This window comes from Emydura macquarii, unplaced genomic scaffold, assembly GCF_026122565.2.
Source record: "Emydura macquarii macquarii isolate MOO-44397 ecotype Brisbane River unplaced genomic scaffold, CSIRO-AGI_Emac_v2 contig_2768, whole genome shotgun sequence".
NCBI lineage: Eukaryota > Metazoa > Chordata > Testudines > Chelidae > Emydura > Emydura macquarii.
This window is the reverse complement of record NW_027132905.1, coordinates 18,497,024-18,517,209: the sequence shown is the minus strand read 5'-3', so window position 1 is coordinate 18,517,209 and position 20,186 is coordinate 18,497,024. Positions and strand designations below refer to the sequence as shown.

Here is a 20,186-nt window from a genome sequence, read left to right as displayed (position 1 = left end):
TGTGAAGTGACACATTTTCCGTTGTTTATATACCAATGTGAGGAGCCTGAGTAACAAGCAAGAGGGAAATGGAAATTCTCACTGATGAGAAGGAATTTAATATAATTGGCATCACTAAAACCTGGATGGACAAGTCACGTAATTGGAATATTAAAATCACTCGTTCTAGCTTGTTGATGCAGGGTGGCGCTCTACATTAAATAGAGTTAACTCCTTTAAAAAAACCAACCTATCAATAACTGGAGCCACAGCCCCTGGAATGTATAGGGAGCAACAGGTAACTACAAAGATTAGAAAGAAGTTGTGGTCTGTTCCAGACCAATCAAACCAGAGAACACGATGAGTTACTCTTTAAACAACTGCCTAATGGGTGGGGAGAAAAATTGTGTTATGGGGGATGTCAATTTTGGGAGGTTTACGTGGGAGGGGTCATGCAGGCAGTAGTAAAATGTCAGACTTCCTAACACAAAATATTGCACCTTGGTGAAACACAAAGTAACTATTTTGGACCTCATTATGATGGGAAAAGGGCAGCTACCAACTTCCAGTCCAGTGATTAATCCATCTAAGGACCAGTGATCCTCATTACGTTCAGTATCGGCAACCAGAGGACAGTCCCACCCAGTAACACCCACTGCTTCAAAAGGGCTAATTTTTCAAAACTGAGGAAAACTATAAATGAGATTGATTGGGAAGAATAAATTGAAACAGAAAAATGTGATTAAAAAGTTTATTCGATGACCAGAAAGCCATGATTTCACAATCAAGAGGATAACTTTGACTAAAAGCCCATCCCACTCGTGGTGATGGCAGCAATTAGAAATAAAAAAACAATATATAACAAATGGAAAAAAAAAAAAGGGGGAGGGGGGAAGGGAATAGATAGCACTATAAATTAGAAGTTGTGAAGTATAGAAAATTGATAAGGCATAAAGCTAAGGATCTCGGAAAAAAATCCTTGGCTGGCAGGGTTAGGGACAAGAAGTATATTAGGGACAAAAGAAATCACAGAAATGATATAGGCCCAGTGCCAGCAAGAGACGGTAAAATTTGAAGGCAGAAGTGTTAATAAATTTCTGTTCTGTATTTGGAAAAAAGCAGGACCATGTGCCTGTAACACATAAGGATGACGAAGCACTTTCTAGTCCATTGGTACCCAGGTGGATGAAAACATCTACTAAGGCTAAACATTTTAAAAATCAGCAGGCCTGATAACTTGCAAGCAGGAGTCTTTAAAGAGTTGGCTGATATTAATTTTTAAGAAATCTTGTAACAGAAATTTCAGAAGACTGGTAGAGCATTAATGTTGTGTCAATATTCAGAAAGAACAAGTGGGATGCCCCATTAACTATAGACCAGTTGCCTGGGATTGAAGTCAGGCTAAAATAATGGAAAAGCTGATAGGGATTCCATTAATATAAAATTAAAGGACAGGACTATAATAAATGCCAGTTAACATGGTTTTACAGAAAATAGGTCTTGTCCAACAACCTGATTTCATTCTTCACATTTACTTTCCTTTGTGGCAGTCATTTAAATACCTACATACTGCAACTGACATTTTAAAAGCTCATTCAGTATTCCTCAAACTCATGGTGACTGCACGGGCAAAGAACAAAACTAGTAATATCATGTAGTCATTCAATTGTGCTTTTTCCTTTGTACTGTAAGATAAATAATTTCCCCTCTTATGCACAGAAAATATTTTCAGCCCTTCAGGCCTTTAAAAATCTGAAGCAGGAATATAATACAGGAAGAAATCTGCCCCTTAAAGTTTGTAAGACAAGGCATCAGGTGTTAAATCATTGACTGTGGCTCTACACATCTGATGTACATTTGAGAGTCCTGTTCACTGAAGTTAACTGTTGATTAATCAGCCAGTCAAGAAAGATTTCAAATGTCCAGAATCAGTTTGGGATGCTCCAGTTTAAAAATCGACTTTATATTTATAAAAGATCTGGGGTTTTTTCCTTCTAAAGGAGTAGCAGACGGAAGCCTCAGGGTGCTAACCGGAGCCCCTTCACATCCTCTTTGCACTTGCAGGTGCAAAGAGGCTGTCAATCTTGTTTACACAACCAGCAGAGTAATCCCTGGTGCAGGGAGAATCTACAGGTGACAAAACCTGAAAAGCAGGTTCTGACTTCCCCCTCAGAACCCTGGCGAACAGCTCTTTGGGACTGTTGCAGCCAAGCTGTAGTTAAAAGTAGCCCTGTGGCTGCTCTTAATTACACGAGGACCAACTAGCTCCTTCAGAGCTCCTCCACCTCTGCTGCACCGAGCAGAAACTGGGCAGAGCTGAGAACAGAGCCTTCTGTGAGACATAAACCCCATTCCACTAGCACAATTCATGACTAAGGCCAAAACACATGGAAATTCTGGTGGCTGTTTTCAGTTGTTGACATTTTAGTTATGCAGAAGAAGTTAAAAGTCCGCATAGGCCTCAGTGTGAACCAGGACATTTTTCCATTGACATTTTAGTCCCCATGGACGTTGTGCACATTCACTGCAGACATGAGGTAGTTTGTAACAGGTGCTATAGACAGCACACACCCAGTAGCCATATAGTCAAAACTAGCCCACGAACCTCACATGGCAGGACATAGCTAAGCAAAATCCCAATCTTTCCAAACAAAGGAGAACCACAGCACTAAAAAACTCAACAATAAAAACTAGGATATAGCTTGAGGGGCTGTCTCCCTCTGGCATGTCATTGTAGGAAATAGGGCTCAAGATATGCGAGTACCAGATTAATCTATGGTGACAGGAAGCTGAAGTCAGGTGCACACAGCTAAAAAGTTTCAGGGCTAAGTTAAAGGAGAAAGAGAACTGGAAATGAATAAACAGCTATCGTTCAATTATTAATTTAATATTTTAAATAAGTGATGTTTTCAAAGCAACACAATATTAAATTAACAGCTGCAGCCAGGTTTTGGCCTTACTATTACAAAACTGGGTCAAAACAAAAAACCATGGTTAGCTACACACTACCAAAAACCCTCACCCCAACTCAAACCCCACAATATTTTAATAGTATATTGCATAGATGTAAATCTTTCCTAGATTCAGAGACTCTAATACAGCTCAAAGACCTTTTGCAACCACTTTAACATCACTGATATTTGCATCTCATTATCCTAGCATCAGAAAGCTACTTTGTGAAACCCACATGTACTGAATCCAGGCAGGTGAATTTCACTGACCTCATAGTAGAAGTTAACACACCAAAAACATTAAGGCAGTTTGTAGCTTCCAGATAGTCTCCAGAGAGTATCAAGATAAAGTAGAGAACCTCTGATGCCAGCATGCTCCAGAAAATATTAATGATATAAACTCTATAAGATAATGTTAAGATTAAAAGCCTTGCAATTAAAAAAAAAAAAAAAAATCAGTCTCTTGCAAATTTGCTCTCTTATTTGTAGGTTATGTTTATATGCATTAAAAAAAATTCCATCATTCGTTGGTTACCTCTTGAGAGAGGCCAAAATACTGGACAAAAATCACAAATCAGCCCAACAGAAACATCAAGCCTTTATTACAATGAAGATAAATTATACCACAGAGGAGGTCAGCTTGCTTCTATTGCCACTGCCAGTCACACTCAGTGGCTGAGCAGAGAGAGGTGCTTCTGATAGATTCACTAACACCACAAGACACCCATTAAACACACCTGTAACATGGGTTACAGGCATGTGAGCATTTTGATTCAACTGAATTGCTTGCTAGACTGATGTTGCTGAGAGTGAATGGGACAGGGTAGCCAACTTCCTTGTTAGGGAAGACAAATAATGCACTTGGAAATACACTCGGCTCAAAGTCGTCACTGTAAAAGGGAAATCAAATGACTTATTAAATATTTCAGAAAAGTGGAAATGAATAGCCTCAAGTCTATTTTCATTTGGATAAAGTGATTTTACATGTTAAATGATTGCTGGACACTTTTATTGGTAGTTCAAAGCACTCTGTCACAAAGCTTGAAAGCCAGCTTTTTAATAGGAGTAGGCCTAGCTCATGTTATCTGTTGTTATTGTTTGGATTTTGAACAAAATTGATGGAGTATGAGCCAGTTGAAGAATCCTGGTTGATCTGGAAATTTTCTGTCGACAGGCCAAAGGGTCGAAGAACCAAGTTCCCAAGATCTTTCAGCTTACCTAAAATGCAAAATTAAGAAAAAATTAAACATACAACTCCAGCCTATGTATAAGTGGCTTGAAAGATACTGAATTATCCGTAGCTCCACAGCCTGGTTATACTGTTCGAGGCAGATGCAGCCCATTCAATCCTTAGCATTTGAGACCAATATTTTTTTTCCAGTTAATGTGTTGCAGTCACTTGTCCACTAGAAACTAAAAACAGACAAGCAAGCCAATTTCATATCATGTCCCAAACAGCCTGATGGTAATTCTCAGATACTGGAGACATGGGTGTTATATTTTAACTGATGGCCTACAAGTGGCTCTATTTTCCCATACCAATCTTCAAGGCAAGAGATTTCTTAAGACAGCAACAGCAAAGTGCTTCTCTCTCCTCAACATTTCTATCTAGATTTAACTCTGATAACGGCACCATTTGTTGTTCCATTTCTGATAATTCTGAAAATTCTCAATTCCCACCTGGTTATCATTTGAAACATCTTCAGTTTAGAAGTATACTACATAAACATTAATTAACTTTATAACTAACCACAGAGTGCAAAACATCAGTAAAACTGTGTAAATATATCGGTCTCAATAACTGGTTTTGACAGTTCTCTCATTAGCTGGCAAAAAGTGTGGTTCCCTTGATTGGACTATTTTACAGTGTCACTACAGTTAAATTATCCCTCTGGCCAATTAAGGAGCAGCATTAAAGCACTCTGAAGAAAGAGTTCAATCCAGCTCTATACTAACCAAGAAAATGGCTAAAATCAGAGGCCAATAGAGCAATGGAAGACGTAATAAAGCTCAGAAGAGTTAAAGATCCTCAGATTTCCAAAAAAGGAACAAGGAAACCACCACAGACTTCAAACTTGTATTTACTCCCTATTTGTGAACTATGATAAAAAATATGCATGTTGCTAGATGAGTATATCCATGTGTAATGAATGAACAAAGGAAAAAGGAACTGGATCTGTATATACCAATGCATTTGCACATGCAGACTGAGTATTTAAGTTTCAATGTATGCTTACTGGCCATTTTGTCTGCAAAAGCTTGGTATTTGTGCACACAAGTAAGGACACGTAACTGCATTCCCACTGTTGAAAGTAAGGCCCTCTGTGGCCAGCTTCAAAAACAAACGAACACTAATGCCACCAGCTACTGTAACTGCAGTACAGGTCAGATGACAGTAGTGTTACAGGTAGTTTATTTTGGTACCAAAGTTAATGAAAACTAAGGGTTTATCCTATGGATTTAGAACTAATTATTGTTATGACTTCAGATTCTTTAAACTACTAGTATAATTGGCACTTCAGAAACATAGTGAATGAAAGGTTAAAGGGTTTGATAGTACCTCCTGAAAGTTTTCTTTATAGACAAGAGGTAAAAATCAGGCAAATAAAATAAAATAAATAAATAAATAAATGGGATTAAATTAAACCGAGACAGAAGGGAACAGTGCTCAATATTGGCCTAGTAACACCAGGCAGAGCCACTGTAGTGACGCTGAGGCAGCTGCAGGGTCAGCACAGAGCCAGGCAGTTGATGTATGAAGCTGAATGGCCTTAAAGGAGATAAGAGGGCAAAGTCTATGTTGAATAATAAATGTAGACTGCTTCCCAGGTAGCAAAGAAGTTTGAAGCCAGTGCTGGGGTTGGAGCAATAGGCTACTTATCCTCCTTAGAAAACCCTTCTATCACTACAGCCAATCGTTATCAGCACAGCTGTCCAAACAGAAAATGGAAATTATTTCAGGAAAAATAATAGTAGGAGGTGGAACAAAGCAGTTGGGAAAAGAACTAGTACTATTATTTTTATTCATAATTCTGTATTTAAGAAATCTACAAATACTGCCCCCACCACTACTTGCCAAGAAGCGCACAGATTCAGAATCCATTTTTTACAGCTCATATGGATCATAAGGAACATTCTCTTCTGTGCTATTCAAGTTCTTCTTCACTCATGGAGAACCTGGTTCATTACCATGCACGGAAGTTCATAAACTCCAAAAAGCATTCGTGGCCAAGTCTGGGATTTTGGAGTCTGATACTAGACTATCATGGACACCGTATTTGGCTTCTTCTCTTCTGATACAGAAAGTAGAACAAGCCTCTGCTTTTTAACATGTCCTGGAAAGAAGTTGTCTGCACCAACTCCCTACTTTTCCCAAACAGTATAACTCTCATCTCTGCCACTTATAAGGTTCCTCACAACAATGTACAGGACTTTGCCCAATAGTTAGGGCTTTACTGTTGAGCCTGACTATTACAGTGAAGCAATAACTTCACAGAGTGCATGGTCTGGCACCTCATGCATTTAGCATTTATCAAATCATATTAAGGGAGCACATAATAGCGACTAGTGCTTTGTCTGAGAAATGCTACTTTAACTTTGACTTTCCTAGGTTCTAACTGTAACTCACATTCTTGGAAGGTAACATGCACGCTCCACACATATGCACCTGCAACCTTAACTTCATCACAACACAGGTGTGTGTGTGGTTACAGTTCTTTAACCTCAATTTCTCATTATCAGAATGAGAAAGTCGAATTAGAACATAATTGGGTATCTCAGTGCCTTACAAAACCGGCATTTCTTAGACATACTTAAATATATCCCTTGCATCAAGGATGCGCAAGATAGGCTGGAACAAACTATTCTTATGCTAATAAGCAGCAAAGAGAAAGCTGATAGCATTTTCAGTTAGAGCTCTCAGTTGGAGTACAACTCTTGCACATCATTTCAAGAATTCAGTAGCAATAAACTACAAAGGTCACTAATGTAATTACAGGTCAATATGGAGCTCTGCAGGAGAGTACCCAGAGTAATTTCTGGCAGCTGTTCAATGAAAATGAAAGTTACCTCCACTGAATTGTCACACTATCCCACTACCAATATTTGTCAGAAACCACAACTGTTTATTACTGTCTATCATAGTCTGTTTAAGCAGGCTTACATACATAAGCAGAGACTCTTTTAGATATATTTCATTGAATATGTTGCAAGCTGAGAGATCAGGCATTCAGATACTACAAGCATGGGCACCAAAATAAGAACCTAGACCAGCGGTCCCCAAACTGCAGGAACATTCAGGGAGACATGGCAGGGCTTGGATCAGCCCCCATGGGGGGGCGGGGAGGGAGCACCACCCAGCCTCTAGCTCCATCCTGAGCTACAGCTCTGGCCCTGACTATGGCCCTGCTTCTGGCCCCAGCTGCAGCTCCAGCCCCTGGCTCCGCTCCCAGCAGTGGCTCCCAACAGCAGTTCCGATGGGGGGACGGGATGGGGACAGGGCTCAGACAGTCCATTACAGGTAAGGGGTGACGTGAACTAAGAAGTTTGGGGACCACTGACCTAGAAAGACACCAAATTGTTCTCTCTCTCTGACTGAAAAACTGCTGTTGTACAGATTCAGGATTATGAAGTCAGAAGGGACCGTTGTGACCACCTAGCCTGACCTCCTGTATAACAGGCATGGAACTTCCCTGAATTCATTCCTGTTTGAACTAGAACCTCTCTCTTTTAGGAAAGCATTCAATTTTTATTTTAAAAATGTCAAACAATGAAGAATCCTTCACAGCCCTTTTTAATTTTTCCAGTGGTTAATTGTTCTCATGGTTAAAAATTTGTACCTTGTTTCTAATCTGTATTTGTCTGGCTTCAAAACTTTCAGTGACTGGATCTTATCATCATCTTTGTCTGCTAGAAGAGCCCTCTATTAAATTTCTGTTCTTCATGTCGGTACTTAAAGACAATGAACAAATCACCCTTAACCTTCTCTCTGTTAAGCTAAGTATATTGAACTCCCAGAGTCTATCACTATAAGGTAATTTTCCAATCCTTTAATCATTCTCATGGCTCTTCTCTGAATGCTCACCAATTTATCAATATCCTTCTTAAATTGTGGACACCAGGACAGGGACACAGTATTCCAGTAATGGTCCAATCAGTGCCAAATACAGAGATACTATAACCTCCCTACTATTACTCAAGATTGTCCTGTTTATACATCCATGGATCACATTAGTCCTTTTGTTAAATTGCTTCACCATCTCTGAAGGATGACAGTCTCATATTTCCCATTATACACAAAGAAAATTATGCATCTGTAATGCAGCAACACATAGCCACAGGCAGGATCAGGGCCCTGTTGTGCTAGGCACAGTACAAACACAAGGTAGTACAAAGTAGCTCATACATAGTACATTAGATCTCACAGTGCTTTACAAAGAAGGGAAGTATTGTTTCTTTTTATAGATGGGGAAAACAGGTGGAAAGAGATGATGCAGCAAGCCTATGAGAGAGCTGGAAATGGGTCTCCTATCTCCTGAGTCCCAATCTAGTGCAACTACAAGGACTGTTTATGCTATTTGACAATATTTCAGATCAAATTAAAGTCCAGCTGCAATAAACCAAAAATGCAGCATTGTTTCCACTATAATGTAATTAATCTCAGAGGATTTAGGGGTTTTGGCAGGGATGGAGAACAGAAAGGAAATGTAAATAAAGTCAGTTCCTTGAACACATCACCAATCCATGCACTGGGTGGGTTTTCAGAAGTAAACTGACGAAAATCATCATTACTTCTACCTCTATACTTCTTTCCCCATATAATTCAGATCTCAGTTCAAAGTGCTAATTCACCAGGGGACATTTCTTAAAGAGTCAGTGAAATTAGGCTGATCTTTGGCAGTCAGTATCAAAATTCTGCATTCCCGCGGTAACACTGGCATCATTTCTGTAGAAGTACAGTTATCAGGCTTTCAGCTTATTTTATCCAGAAAGACCTAGTCTATACCAGAGTAGCTGGTTTTCAGGGCAATCTTTCCTTTTAATTCAATTTTCCATCAGGGTTAACTAAGACAAGGAGATCAAGTGATTTGGCTAAGGTCACTCAGTGAGAAGCTCAGCTAGTTTAGCTCCCTGCTACCAGGGCCTTTGCTTTAACCCCACTAATGAACCATTATAAGTAGTTTATAATTTACGCTGCATCCTGAAAGCTTTTTGGTCAATACAACTTGGAAATTCTTCATAGTGTCTATGTCATCATGATTAATAGCTACTATTGTATTTAGAGACAAAGAAATTGGTCATTGCTTAGCTTCAATCTTTTGGGTGAGCAGTGTCTTTGTCTACTAGTGGAAAAAACTTGGCATAGTTGGGATCTCTGGCACGTTCTCGGAGCCAGTTGTAAACAATTTACGAATCATCCAAGCATTGCAGCTGGCTCAGGCGCATGAAGATAAGTTGGTCTGTGTCAGGAACCAGTGAAGGGCCTTTTCTAATCACAGTTAGTGTCTCAGCCCTTTCCCGGGCATACTGAAGCCAATAAACAGAAAATAACTCTTTTGGTATTCTTACTTGCAAGCTAAGCCATTTTTTGAGAAGCCAGATGCTGTGTGATATATCTGATATTACAAGCCCCATCTCCCTAGAAATCTGTTCTATTATTCAAGCAGTAATTGTATCACAGTCCACCTACAGATTTAGTCTTCTGAGACACCCATAGCTGCCTGTTTTGCTGCTTCTAATTTAAGTCCAAAATAAAGTGAAAAAAAGACTTTTTCCAGGAACGCTGGCCCAAACACAGTTTCTTCTGCTTACAGCATATAAACCCATCATTGTAGCAGGACACTTTCCTTCCCCCTCCAAATGCCACTTCCCCAAATTTAAGTTAAGGTTTGTACTAAGTATCTCTCTCTCTCTCTTGTGCGTACACACACAAAATCTCTTAAAGAATAACTGTGTTGGGAACACAAGTGACTCAGCAACAAAGTATTCTGACCTCTTAGCAATCAAGTGCTCATTTGTCCTGGATCAATGTCAGGTTCTCTCCTGTCAGAGAATTACTGTTTGCTCACAACAAAGTCATTTTGATGGACATTATCAGTCTTGACATTTTAAAAAGCATCATTCACACAATCTACTGTGTCCACTCTCTACTTGGAGTTTCACCATGATAAGTGTTTATTAGACAATACATTATAGCTATTTACAGATTCCCCATTAGCCTCTTAAAAATTGCTACAATCAATAGATGTGACTCAGAAGTATGCATAATATATTATCATTCAGCTAGATGAAATTTTAAACTTTCCCTGGCAATCATGATCAGTAGATGGATACACAGGAGTATACTTGTTACAGTTTGTTTATAAACAGATCTTAGATTCATCACTATTGAGTCTTGCAATTCTTCTAATGTGAATCTGCCAATATTCTTCTAACAATGAATCTGTTTTGTTTAGAAACCAAAAGATAAGCAGAACAGTGTTTTGAAATTTCTCCTCTTCTACACAGCAAACATAATATTAATGGATAAAAAAACTAAGGCATATCAATTTGCATGATGAGTTTTCACCCCTGGGCAAAGCTACTGCTTTTTCAACATAAGCGAACAAGTTCAAAAGAGCTAGGGCAAATCTGCTCCTCTCCCACAATCACGCATTAAAGATGAAGTAAAAAGAAAGCTAACAATTGATGAACACTGAGCTGCCGACTATTTCACGTGAGCTCACGGTCTCCATATCTACAGTATGAGGGCTTAGCAGACTACTCAGTTTCATCAGAGTGTGCCTTCTACCGGAGCAATTTTCATTCTCTTAAGCACTAAACCCAATGAATATGCTTGCTGATCTCAAATAGCTGGCAAATGAAGAGGTCCTGAGGAAAGCTCATGTGAGAAAGGAGGCCAGGTGTTCTGGTTTATCAGAGACTTTCTGTTGGTTATTAACATGATTATGCACCAACCACACTTGGTAGTTTTCTGGTGTCGTCTCCTTTATGCCCTTCACAGAGGTAGCCATATTTTTTATATGATTTGATATTTAATCAAATGAACAGGAGTTGGGAAAAATGGACTAGCCAACAATTCAAGTGGCACACCGCATACAGATTATATAGGTAGTTTTGGCAGTCTGATAACTTCTCATCTTTTCATGATGCTACACGGAAAACCTGTAATGCCACCAAATAAACCCCAAACTGCTCAAAAAGCAGCATCTAGCTCTTAAACTTGCAGTGGGTAGATGGGTGGGTTATGGTTATCAACACTGAATTAAAAGGGAAACAGCAAATAAAACAAACTGAGATGGGTTACATGATCATGTCCTATGCAATATAAACTATATCATGTCCTATGCAGTATAGTAGAGTATATAGTCCTATGCAGTATATAGTATAAACATTCTCTCTCACCAACAGAAGCTGGTCCAATAAAAGACACTGCCTCATCCATTTTGTCTCTCTAATGTTCATGCCTTGGCAATTTAAGTTAGGCATAATGTGTTCACAGTGAGGAAGTCAAGACAGAGTATATTTTTAACTAGAAGAATAAAAACTTAGAAAGTTGGTGTTATTGGCTGTTTTATCCATCTAAAGTGGGAATTCACTGTGGTGGATAGATCTTAATGGGGTAAGGCCACACAGTGAACCACCGCTAAAGAATGCTGTTAGCGGCTCTCCAGTGCCCTGATCTTGCAGAGATGTATGCGCAGTTTTTGCAGAAACACTAAGTTGCCAGAGCTTTGAAAAGACTAAATATATTGCATCCTCATTGACAGCCCTTGGGAACAGGATTGGGGTGGGAGCATTCTCATCACTAGCATCCAAAGTGACCTACCATGAACTCACTGTATAAGTGCCCTAAGAAAGGTGAAGAAAACGGTTGTCAAAGTAGCTACAAACATGAGAAATTTTCAATCCCTAAAATGATTAAAATCTGAAATTAAAAAAAAAAGAGAAAAGGAAGGACCAAGGCTCTTTTTGTTTTGTTGATGCATAATACATGTTTGACAGAGACAGCAAAGAATCATGAACTGAAAACTAAACTATGTTTCAGATAGACAAGAGGATTGGCTGGGTGTGATTTGGTGCAGCTAAGTCTACTGCTCTCAAGAATGGGACTGTCTTGAAATAAACAAAGGAGCTTGAGCCTAGAGTGCACATACAGGAGGAAGAGACTTCAGGTCCCCCTCCAAATTTCACTGTGGTCACTTCTCTATAGTGCATAGACATTTTAAATGTATGACTGCAGCACAGCCTTCAAATGGCTGTGCCTCAAGACTCCCATTCCCAACTGGGATACCAGGAATGTTACCGTGAAGTGGCAAGTTCAGGTGACTAGCCTGATCACAGTCAGTATTCCAAATTTAGTTTTTAACTTTCCTATTGTGCATATGTATTGCAGGGATTCTCCAAATATATCTGTTGCAATAGTGATTGCAAAAGGAAGAAATAAAATAATTCTTTGCTCTTCTAGAGTATTTTTCATGGCTCAAGACACGATGTCAAGCTGAAATCTAAACTTCCACGCTTTTGGCAGTTTATGTCAAGCCCTAAATCAATGTCTCTTGTACAAATACATTTATTGCATGTAGGGTTGGATGCCTCACCACAACTCCCAGAAACCCAGTCAGCAGCCTGGCTGTGTGCTTCCATGCAGCTGTATATGACTACCGATGGATTTAAGTCATTGCTCAGCTCTGAGACAAGGGACTCTACTGCTTATTAGAGTAAAACTCCCAAAGGAGCAAACACTGATTTATGTTACACAAGTTTAAATCCAAAAGCCAGAACTTCACTGGATTTATACCTGCAAAAGTGAGATCAGATATGGCCCCAAGTCTCTCCATCACTGAAAAGTGAAGGACAGGGTTTGTAATGGTAGCTTATATTGCTGAGTTTATTGTTTTAACACAGCCTCAGATGATTAGCAGTGAAACCTTTCTGCCATCTGTGTACCATTAGCAATAATTCTGACAGACTCAAACAGGAGTTCAAAAAAGTTCCAAAGACCTTTTTCACACAGATAGATATTGAACTCACTATACTAAAACTTAACCCCAAATCCTGAAAGCAAATATCTTCCTTCTGGAGTTATCCACCTTTGTCATTTACTTAGGTCAGCATCACACTTCATATATTATTGATCAATATATTTAGCCTCTTACAAATATGACTGCTGAAATTGGTGATGTGCAGCAGCTCTAGAAATCCTTATTACTTGTAACTTCACTTAAGCCTACTGGGAATAGACAAGTATCTGCAGAAGTAGCTTGAGGACTGAGCTTTCAGCCTCACTGCTCTGCAGAGAAAAATCCAATTTAAGAAAACACTGACTTCAGCAGAAGCTCTTGAAACAATTCTTCCTTCCCAATTTTTTCAGGGATTACACAGCCTCACAGTGTGCAAGACAAATGGAATGTCTTTAACTTGGCTCTTCCTAGATTAGACAAAGAATATGGTCAACTTAAAAAAAACCCATACATATATGAGAACATACTATTGGCACACAGAGGATAACTAACCAGATTAGTAAAACATTGTTTCTAGGTTTTTCAGTCTGTTTTGTGCATTTTCCAGCACTATGTATATAATCAGTTTGTTTGTGCCCTGTGTGATCACTTGTCCTTTTATGTGTGCATCTTCCAAACAAAACAGCAAAGAACAATAATAATAAAAAAGGGGAGAGATTTTTTTTGTAAAAATAATAAAATAAGGAAAATAAAATAGTAAAGGCATCAAAAGTGTCAAGACAACTCTAGCATTGGCATAGTGCCTCCAACAGCTACCAACTCACATTTTCAAACTGACTAGATTTCAATCGACAGTATCCTTTAAAATACAGTAGAAAATGAAATATTTAGTCTGCTGAAAATTGCATCCAATATTCCAATTACTACTTTTAAAAAAAGTATTCTAAGCATTCATCTGTGTTTAGCCAGGGGACTAGACTTCATACAAGAAGATTACTTACTCTCATGAATAACACATTTGAAAACCAATCATACTTGGACAATGTGTACTAAAGAATTGTTTTTTTTTGGCCATTTCCTTATTTCAGAGCAGTGTATGCAGGTACTCAAGACACTGCAATCACAGGGACATATAAGTACTTAGGAGTATCATTGATTTAATCAGAGACTGTTTTTCCTGAACAATTTCAGGTAACAGTACCTTAATCTTTGGCACAGATTTGTCTGAGAGGCAGCATGAACCAGTGGCTAGGACATTGGGCTAGAAGTCAGGAGACTGTTCCATTTCCAGAGAGCCTTATGACTTGCTACGATGCTTTGGGTACTGATATCTACCCTCCTATTTGAGATCCTCTGAGATCTATGGATGGAAGCTATCACATAGAGCCAAGTACTTTTTACACAGCCATTCTTTTATGCACATCAGATTCAGAAATACATAGACACAATAGCTGGTGAAAATTTTGTTTGAAAACCTGACACAAAACTGCCTGTAAGAAAAAAAATTCATCTTTGCCAAGTTTGTTTTTGAATTTTTCCAGGTTTACAAAAGATGGAAAAATTTCTGTAAAAGATTGAAATATTTCAAACATTTTTTGTGCAGAAAATAGATATAGCATTTTTTGACCAACTGTAAATATGCACTTTACAAACAAGACTTGGGTAATTTTCAATGTGTCATCCTATTACGAAACTGGTAGAAAACAGTCTTTTTTTATGTCTGAGGGAAAGGATATTTGGCATTTTTATAGTACCTTATCCACATTTATCTTCAGAGTTTGGTATAAAAGAAAATTGACATTCTTTACTCAGAAGAGAATGAGTTCTCTTATAGCAGGACAGGTCAAAAGTGTGATTTGTTGGCAGCCCACAGAGCCATCTGTGGCACAAGCAAGAAAGTGATTCATTTTCACAAGCATCAAAAAATTATTTTTTTCTTGGTGAATTTCTCTCACAGTTGCTTATTTATTTCTGTAATGATTGTTTCAGCAAAGCAATTTCTAGCAGCAGAGTTTTCCATGTCTTGGGGAGTGAAGGGGAGAGCAACCCCGCAAAAAACAAAAAACAGACATTTAGGAAACTATTTTTTTTCATTTAAAACAAGTGATTTACTTACCTACTTTTGTCTACAAAGAATTTTATCTAGTCATGCAGTTTTGTTATTTCTACAAAACTTTTCATAGACATTACAAGTTATTTGTATGCACACAAGTTATATGTATGAATTACTTACCTAACATTTCTGTTTTTAGTCTTTCATTCCGCTCTTCAATCTGTCTAGGTAATCGCTGAAAGAATATAAGAAGACCAGATTCAAGAGAAAGCTTTTGGCAATTTCGTAAGTTACATATATATAATTTGCATACAAATATCTAGGATGTAGACCTACTACTTATGATCTAAAAGAAATGCAGATGTAAGACAAAGACACTTTTTCATCTGGTTTAGAAAGCCTAAAGTCTGCCTTATTAAATAGGGAAAAAAGTGCAGTGTTCATTTATAAATCAATTTTCACTTCTAGGTTAAGGAGGTCAGATGGTGCCTATTTGTTTTCTAATATTTTAATTGAAAAGCTAATGGAATTTAAAAAATACAGAATCAAAAATCTGTTTTTAGTTACATAGCTACATCTTCAGTGCAGCATTAATCTTGATAAAAGAGACTGTAAAAAAAACAACTCCAAGCAGACATAGGGTTTAAATCATGAACACAAACATATTTGGGTAAGAGGGGAAAGAAGATTGCTAGGAATCTGGGTCATTTGCATGAGATTGTAGAAAACTTCCATTTTATGAAATGTATTAGAAAATTTCAGATTTCATATGGTGCTTTTGTCAGCCGTTCTTTAAATTTGCTATTTATGCACCTCAGGCTCTCTTGTTTTAATGAAGCAGCAACTTGTTATGCAAGACATGACACATCCAAGTCTGAGAGATGTCAGAATGTCAGAGATCAAGGATTCTATCTTGCAAGTTCTTCCATGGCGGAGGGGAACTCCAGCACTTACATACAGCCCCACTGCACAGGAACTGGGTCCTAGTTACATACTCTTCTTTTCAGTGAGTATCAATCAACATTAGGTCTTTGGGGCAATCCTCAACTATGAAAGCTTGCAAGTTTTTATTGAACTAGTGGGCAAAATTAGTCTTAATTTCTAAAAGAAAAGGATAGCTTAAAATTATACCTAAAAACAGTTGCTAAATTATCAAGTCAGTTCACATCCTTATAGTGCATTCTACATTGAGCTCTCGCCAGATGAATACCGTGAAAATATTAATGAGACGTTTGTTGCATTGTAAGTGTATACAGTACTTCAAGACAGAATTAAGGGATTCAATTGACCATTTTAGTAAAGAAAAAGAAACAGTCTATTGTGTATTGATTCACAGAACCATCTCTATTAGATACATCGTTATAACAAAATTAAAATGTAGTATGGATGACATCCATTCATTATACATCACATATATATTCAAAGGACTCTTTCTTGAGACTATGTTGTGCTCACCTTATAAAATGAGCATTTGAGGGAGCAATTCTATGCACTGAAAAAGTGCAATCCCAGCTCTTAATATACTAACACCTCTTCTTGCCGGGGACAGACCTTCTGTGAAGACGCAGAGATAGAATAGCTCCAGAAGTGTCCCCCACAGATGCATTAAACAACAATCACCAACTATGATAGCAGGTGAGGACTTATTCCCCACTTGCTCCTCGAAATCTAGAGATCACCTTTACAGGTGTAACTTGCTTTTCAGGGGGATAAGTGAAAACATTCCTTGCCCTGCTAGTATAAGCAGGAGTTGGGTGAGAGGCCTTGTTTACACTACACAATTAAGTCAACCTATGTGGGGTCAATGTACAGCCACTGCAGGGTTTTTCATGTCCACACTACCCTCCTTCTGGCGGTGGGACATGTCTTCACTAGGAGTGTGTCTGCTGACTTAAGTGGGACAGTGGGGGGGCTGACAACCTGAGCAATCAGCTCTGCATGGGGCTCTCACCTGGGAGCCTGGCTCTGAAAACCCTGTCTGGGAGTCCCGCTGCCTGTGCTGAGACCCCATGCTGTCTGCTCCGCACGGTGCTCTCAGCACAGGGCAGGAGGGCTCCCAGCTGGGCGCTCTGCAGGGAGCTGACCACTGGGCAGCACAGTGCTGACAGGCAAAGTAACCGTATCTACATGGACATGTGCCACCCTAACTACATTGACCTAAGTGCTACGCCTCTCACTGAGTGCAGTTGTTCGCTTGGTGTAGTGGGAGACTTAAATAGGTAGGAGCAACATTGTAGTGTAGACACTTCCAGAGTTCGGTTGACATAAGCTGCCTTATTTCAACCTAACTTTGTAGTGTAGACCTGGCCTGAGTGAAGGTGTTATGAATGGGGTATTCAGAGGTAGGGGAATCTCAGTTTCAACAGAGGGTGGAGATGCCACATAGGAGGGATGCCCCTTGTGAACATAACTATGAGCTACATAGCTATAATGTGTCATTAGCAGTTCTATCACTGAGGTAAGCACAACAGATCCCTAGTTCTAGCTCTGACATAGACTCAGCTTATTAAGAGTCGACATAACATTATGATTCTGCAGCCAGAGGTGAGTGCACAAGAACATCTACAGTAACAAAAGTCGCTCTTTATATGCTATTATAAAATTATCAGAACAAATTTTAAGAGACCAAAACCTCTCCAGTCAAAACCTTGCACATCACGTTTGAACTGTAGAAGAATTTTGTATTTTCTTGGCTTGGATTATTTCTTATTGGTTCTTATACACAACCACCATAAAAACTCTGAAAATAGGATTAGAGTTTCAAAATGCTGTATTTTAAACTATTCTTTCCTTGTAACAGTTTGCTTCTGAAGTTGGATAAAGAATTAGAACTGAAGTTTGTTTTCTCTGTTACATCCTGTAACTGAAAGCCTTTTTGAACCATTAGATATAGCTTTGCTGTCCTGACAGTCTTTTTATATCTATATTCTATATACATAATTATGTACTTATAAGAAAAAAGCTCCTGTAGAGAGAAAGCCATTTGATTAGCAAGCATGTACATGGCTTTTGCTTTTTGTTTTGTTTTAATTATTTCTTTGCAGACTATTGCAGGCTGGTAAAGATGCAAGAATACACGTCAGCATTTGGCTGCTTGTTCTGTTTTTGTTTGTTTTGCTTTTAAAAATATGTCCTTGCAAACTCTAGATGCCTCGACTGTCCTTTGTTAGAGACTTGGCAGGTGTGTGGGGGTAAGGATGACACTTTGTGCTCCACCATTACTGTATATTCTGACAATAGAAAGGTGTCTTGCTGTGCCAGGGCTTCAACAGTAATTGGGAGGAAAAAAAAAGGTCAGAAAAAACTGCAGCAGTGACAGATCTATTTGGGTGTGGAATAGACTCCCATTTCCTATAAACCCTATTGCTCATTTATAGCTAGACCACACAGTTGTGTGTGCAGTATAATGCACTGAAAGATAGCCAGAAAGGCTTTTCTACCAATATCCTACAGTGGCTCCCACAGACAAATGTTCATAGATAGCTGGGTTTGTGATGACCGGGAGAACTGCATGGTGACTTGTCTGCCAGGTGCAAAGGTTGCAGATCTCTTAAGACATCCGACTTACGTGAAGTGCTGGGGAGAAGCTGATGGTTGTGATACATGTAGGTACAAATGACATAGGGAAGGATAGGAGGGAGGTCTTGGAGGACAAATTTAGGCTGCTAGGTAAGAGATTGAAGTCCAAGACCTCCATGGTAGCATTCTCTGAAATGCTTCCAGTTCCATGCACAGGGTCAATTAGGCAGAACTGCAGGGTCTCAATGCATGGACGAGACGATGGTGCAGGGAGGAGGGGTTTAGATTTATTAGGAACTGGAGAACCTTTTGGAAAAGGGGAAGCCTATACAGGAAGGATGGGCTCCATCTAAACCAAAATGGAACCAGATTGCTGGCATGTAAAATTAAAAAGGGCGTAGAACAGTTTTTAAACTAAGGGCTGGGGGAAAACCGACAGGTGCAGAGGAGCATGTGGTTTGGACAGAGACATCCCTTAGGGGAGGATCTATTAATGGAGATTTTCTATATCCTAGTAAGGAGGAGAGGATGGATGAGGACAAAATATGGGTAGGATCTGATGAGAAACAGTCAAATGAAAGAGTTCCATTTAATTACATCACATAATGGTAGACAGCTAAAAAGTGACATTTTTTAAAGTGCTCATATACAAATGCTAGAAGTCTAAATACTAAGATGGGTGAACTTGACTGCCTTATATTAAATGAGGATATTGATGTAATAGGCATCACAGAAACTTGGTGGAATGAGGATAATCAATGGGACACAGTAATACCACGGTACAAAATATAATGGAAGGGCAGAATAGGTCATTCTGGTGGGGGAGTGGCACTGTATGTGAAAGAAAGCATAAAGTGAAATGAAATAAAAATCTTAAATGAACCAAATTGTGCTACAGAATCTCTATGGATAGTAATTCTACACTTGAATAACAAGAATATACCAGTAGGGGTATATAATACAGACCACCTGACCAGGATGGTGATAGTGAGTGTGAAATGTCAGGGAGATTAGAGATGCTACAAAAATAAAAAACTCAATAATAATGGGGGATTTCAACTATCCCCATATTGACTGGGTACATATCACCTCATGATGGGATGCAGAGATAAAGTTTCTTGACATCTTAATGACTGCTTCTTGGAGCAGCTTGTCCTGGATCCCACAAGAGGAGAGGCAAGTCTTGATTTAGTCCTAAGTGGTGCACAGGATCTGGTCCAAGAGGTGAATATAGTTGAACCACTTGGTAATAGTGACCATAACATAATAAAATTTAACATCACTTGGGTGGGGGACACACAAACACCCACCAAAGCAGCCCATCACAGTAGCATTTAATTTCAGAAAGGGGAGCTACATAAAAATGAAGAAATTAAACAGAAATTAAAAGGTACGTGCCACAAGTGAAATCTCTTCAAGCTGCATGGAAACTTTTTAAAGACACCATAACAGAGGCTCAATTTAAATGTATAGCCCAAATTAAAAAACATAGTAAGCGGACCAAAAAAGTGTCACTGTGGCTAAACAACAAAGTAAAAGAAGCAGTTAGAGGCAAAAAGGCATTCTTTAAAAAGTGGAAGTTAAAGCCTATTGAGGAAAATAGAAAGGAGCATAAACTCTGGCAAGTGAAGTATAAAACTATAATTAGGAAGGCCAAAAAGGAATTTGAAGAACACTAGCCAAAGACTTAAAAAGTAACAGCAAAAAAATTTTTTTTAAGCA

At 38.8% G+C, this 20,186-nt stretch overlaps 1 protein-coding gene across 7 annotated transcripts in view; it reads right to left on the bottom strand.

Moving 5' to 3' along the window:
- Positions 1-2,512: 2,512 nt before the first annotated feature.
- The window catches only part of TTC1 (tetratricopeptide repeat domain 1), a 53,401-nt gene continuing 35,727 nt past the window's right edge, over positions 2,513-20,186 (bottom strand). For all 7 annotated transcript variants that reach the window (XM_067566605.1, XM_067566603.1, XM_067566610.1 and 4 more), the window contains 2 exons: positions 15,126-15,180; positions 2,513-4,148 (listed from right to left, as the gene is read on the bottom strand). In XM_067566605.1, the coding sequence (XP_067422706.1) occupies positions 4,012-4,148; positions 15,126-15,180 (192 nt within the window). In that variant the 3' untranslated portion in view covers positions 2,513-4,011. The remainder of the gene's footprint in view (positions 4,149-15,125; positions 15,181-20,186) is intronic.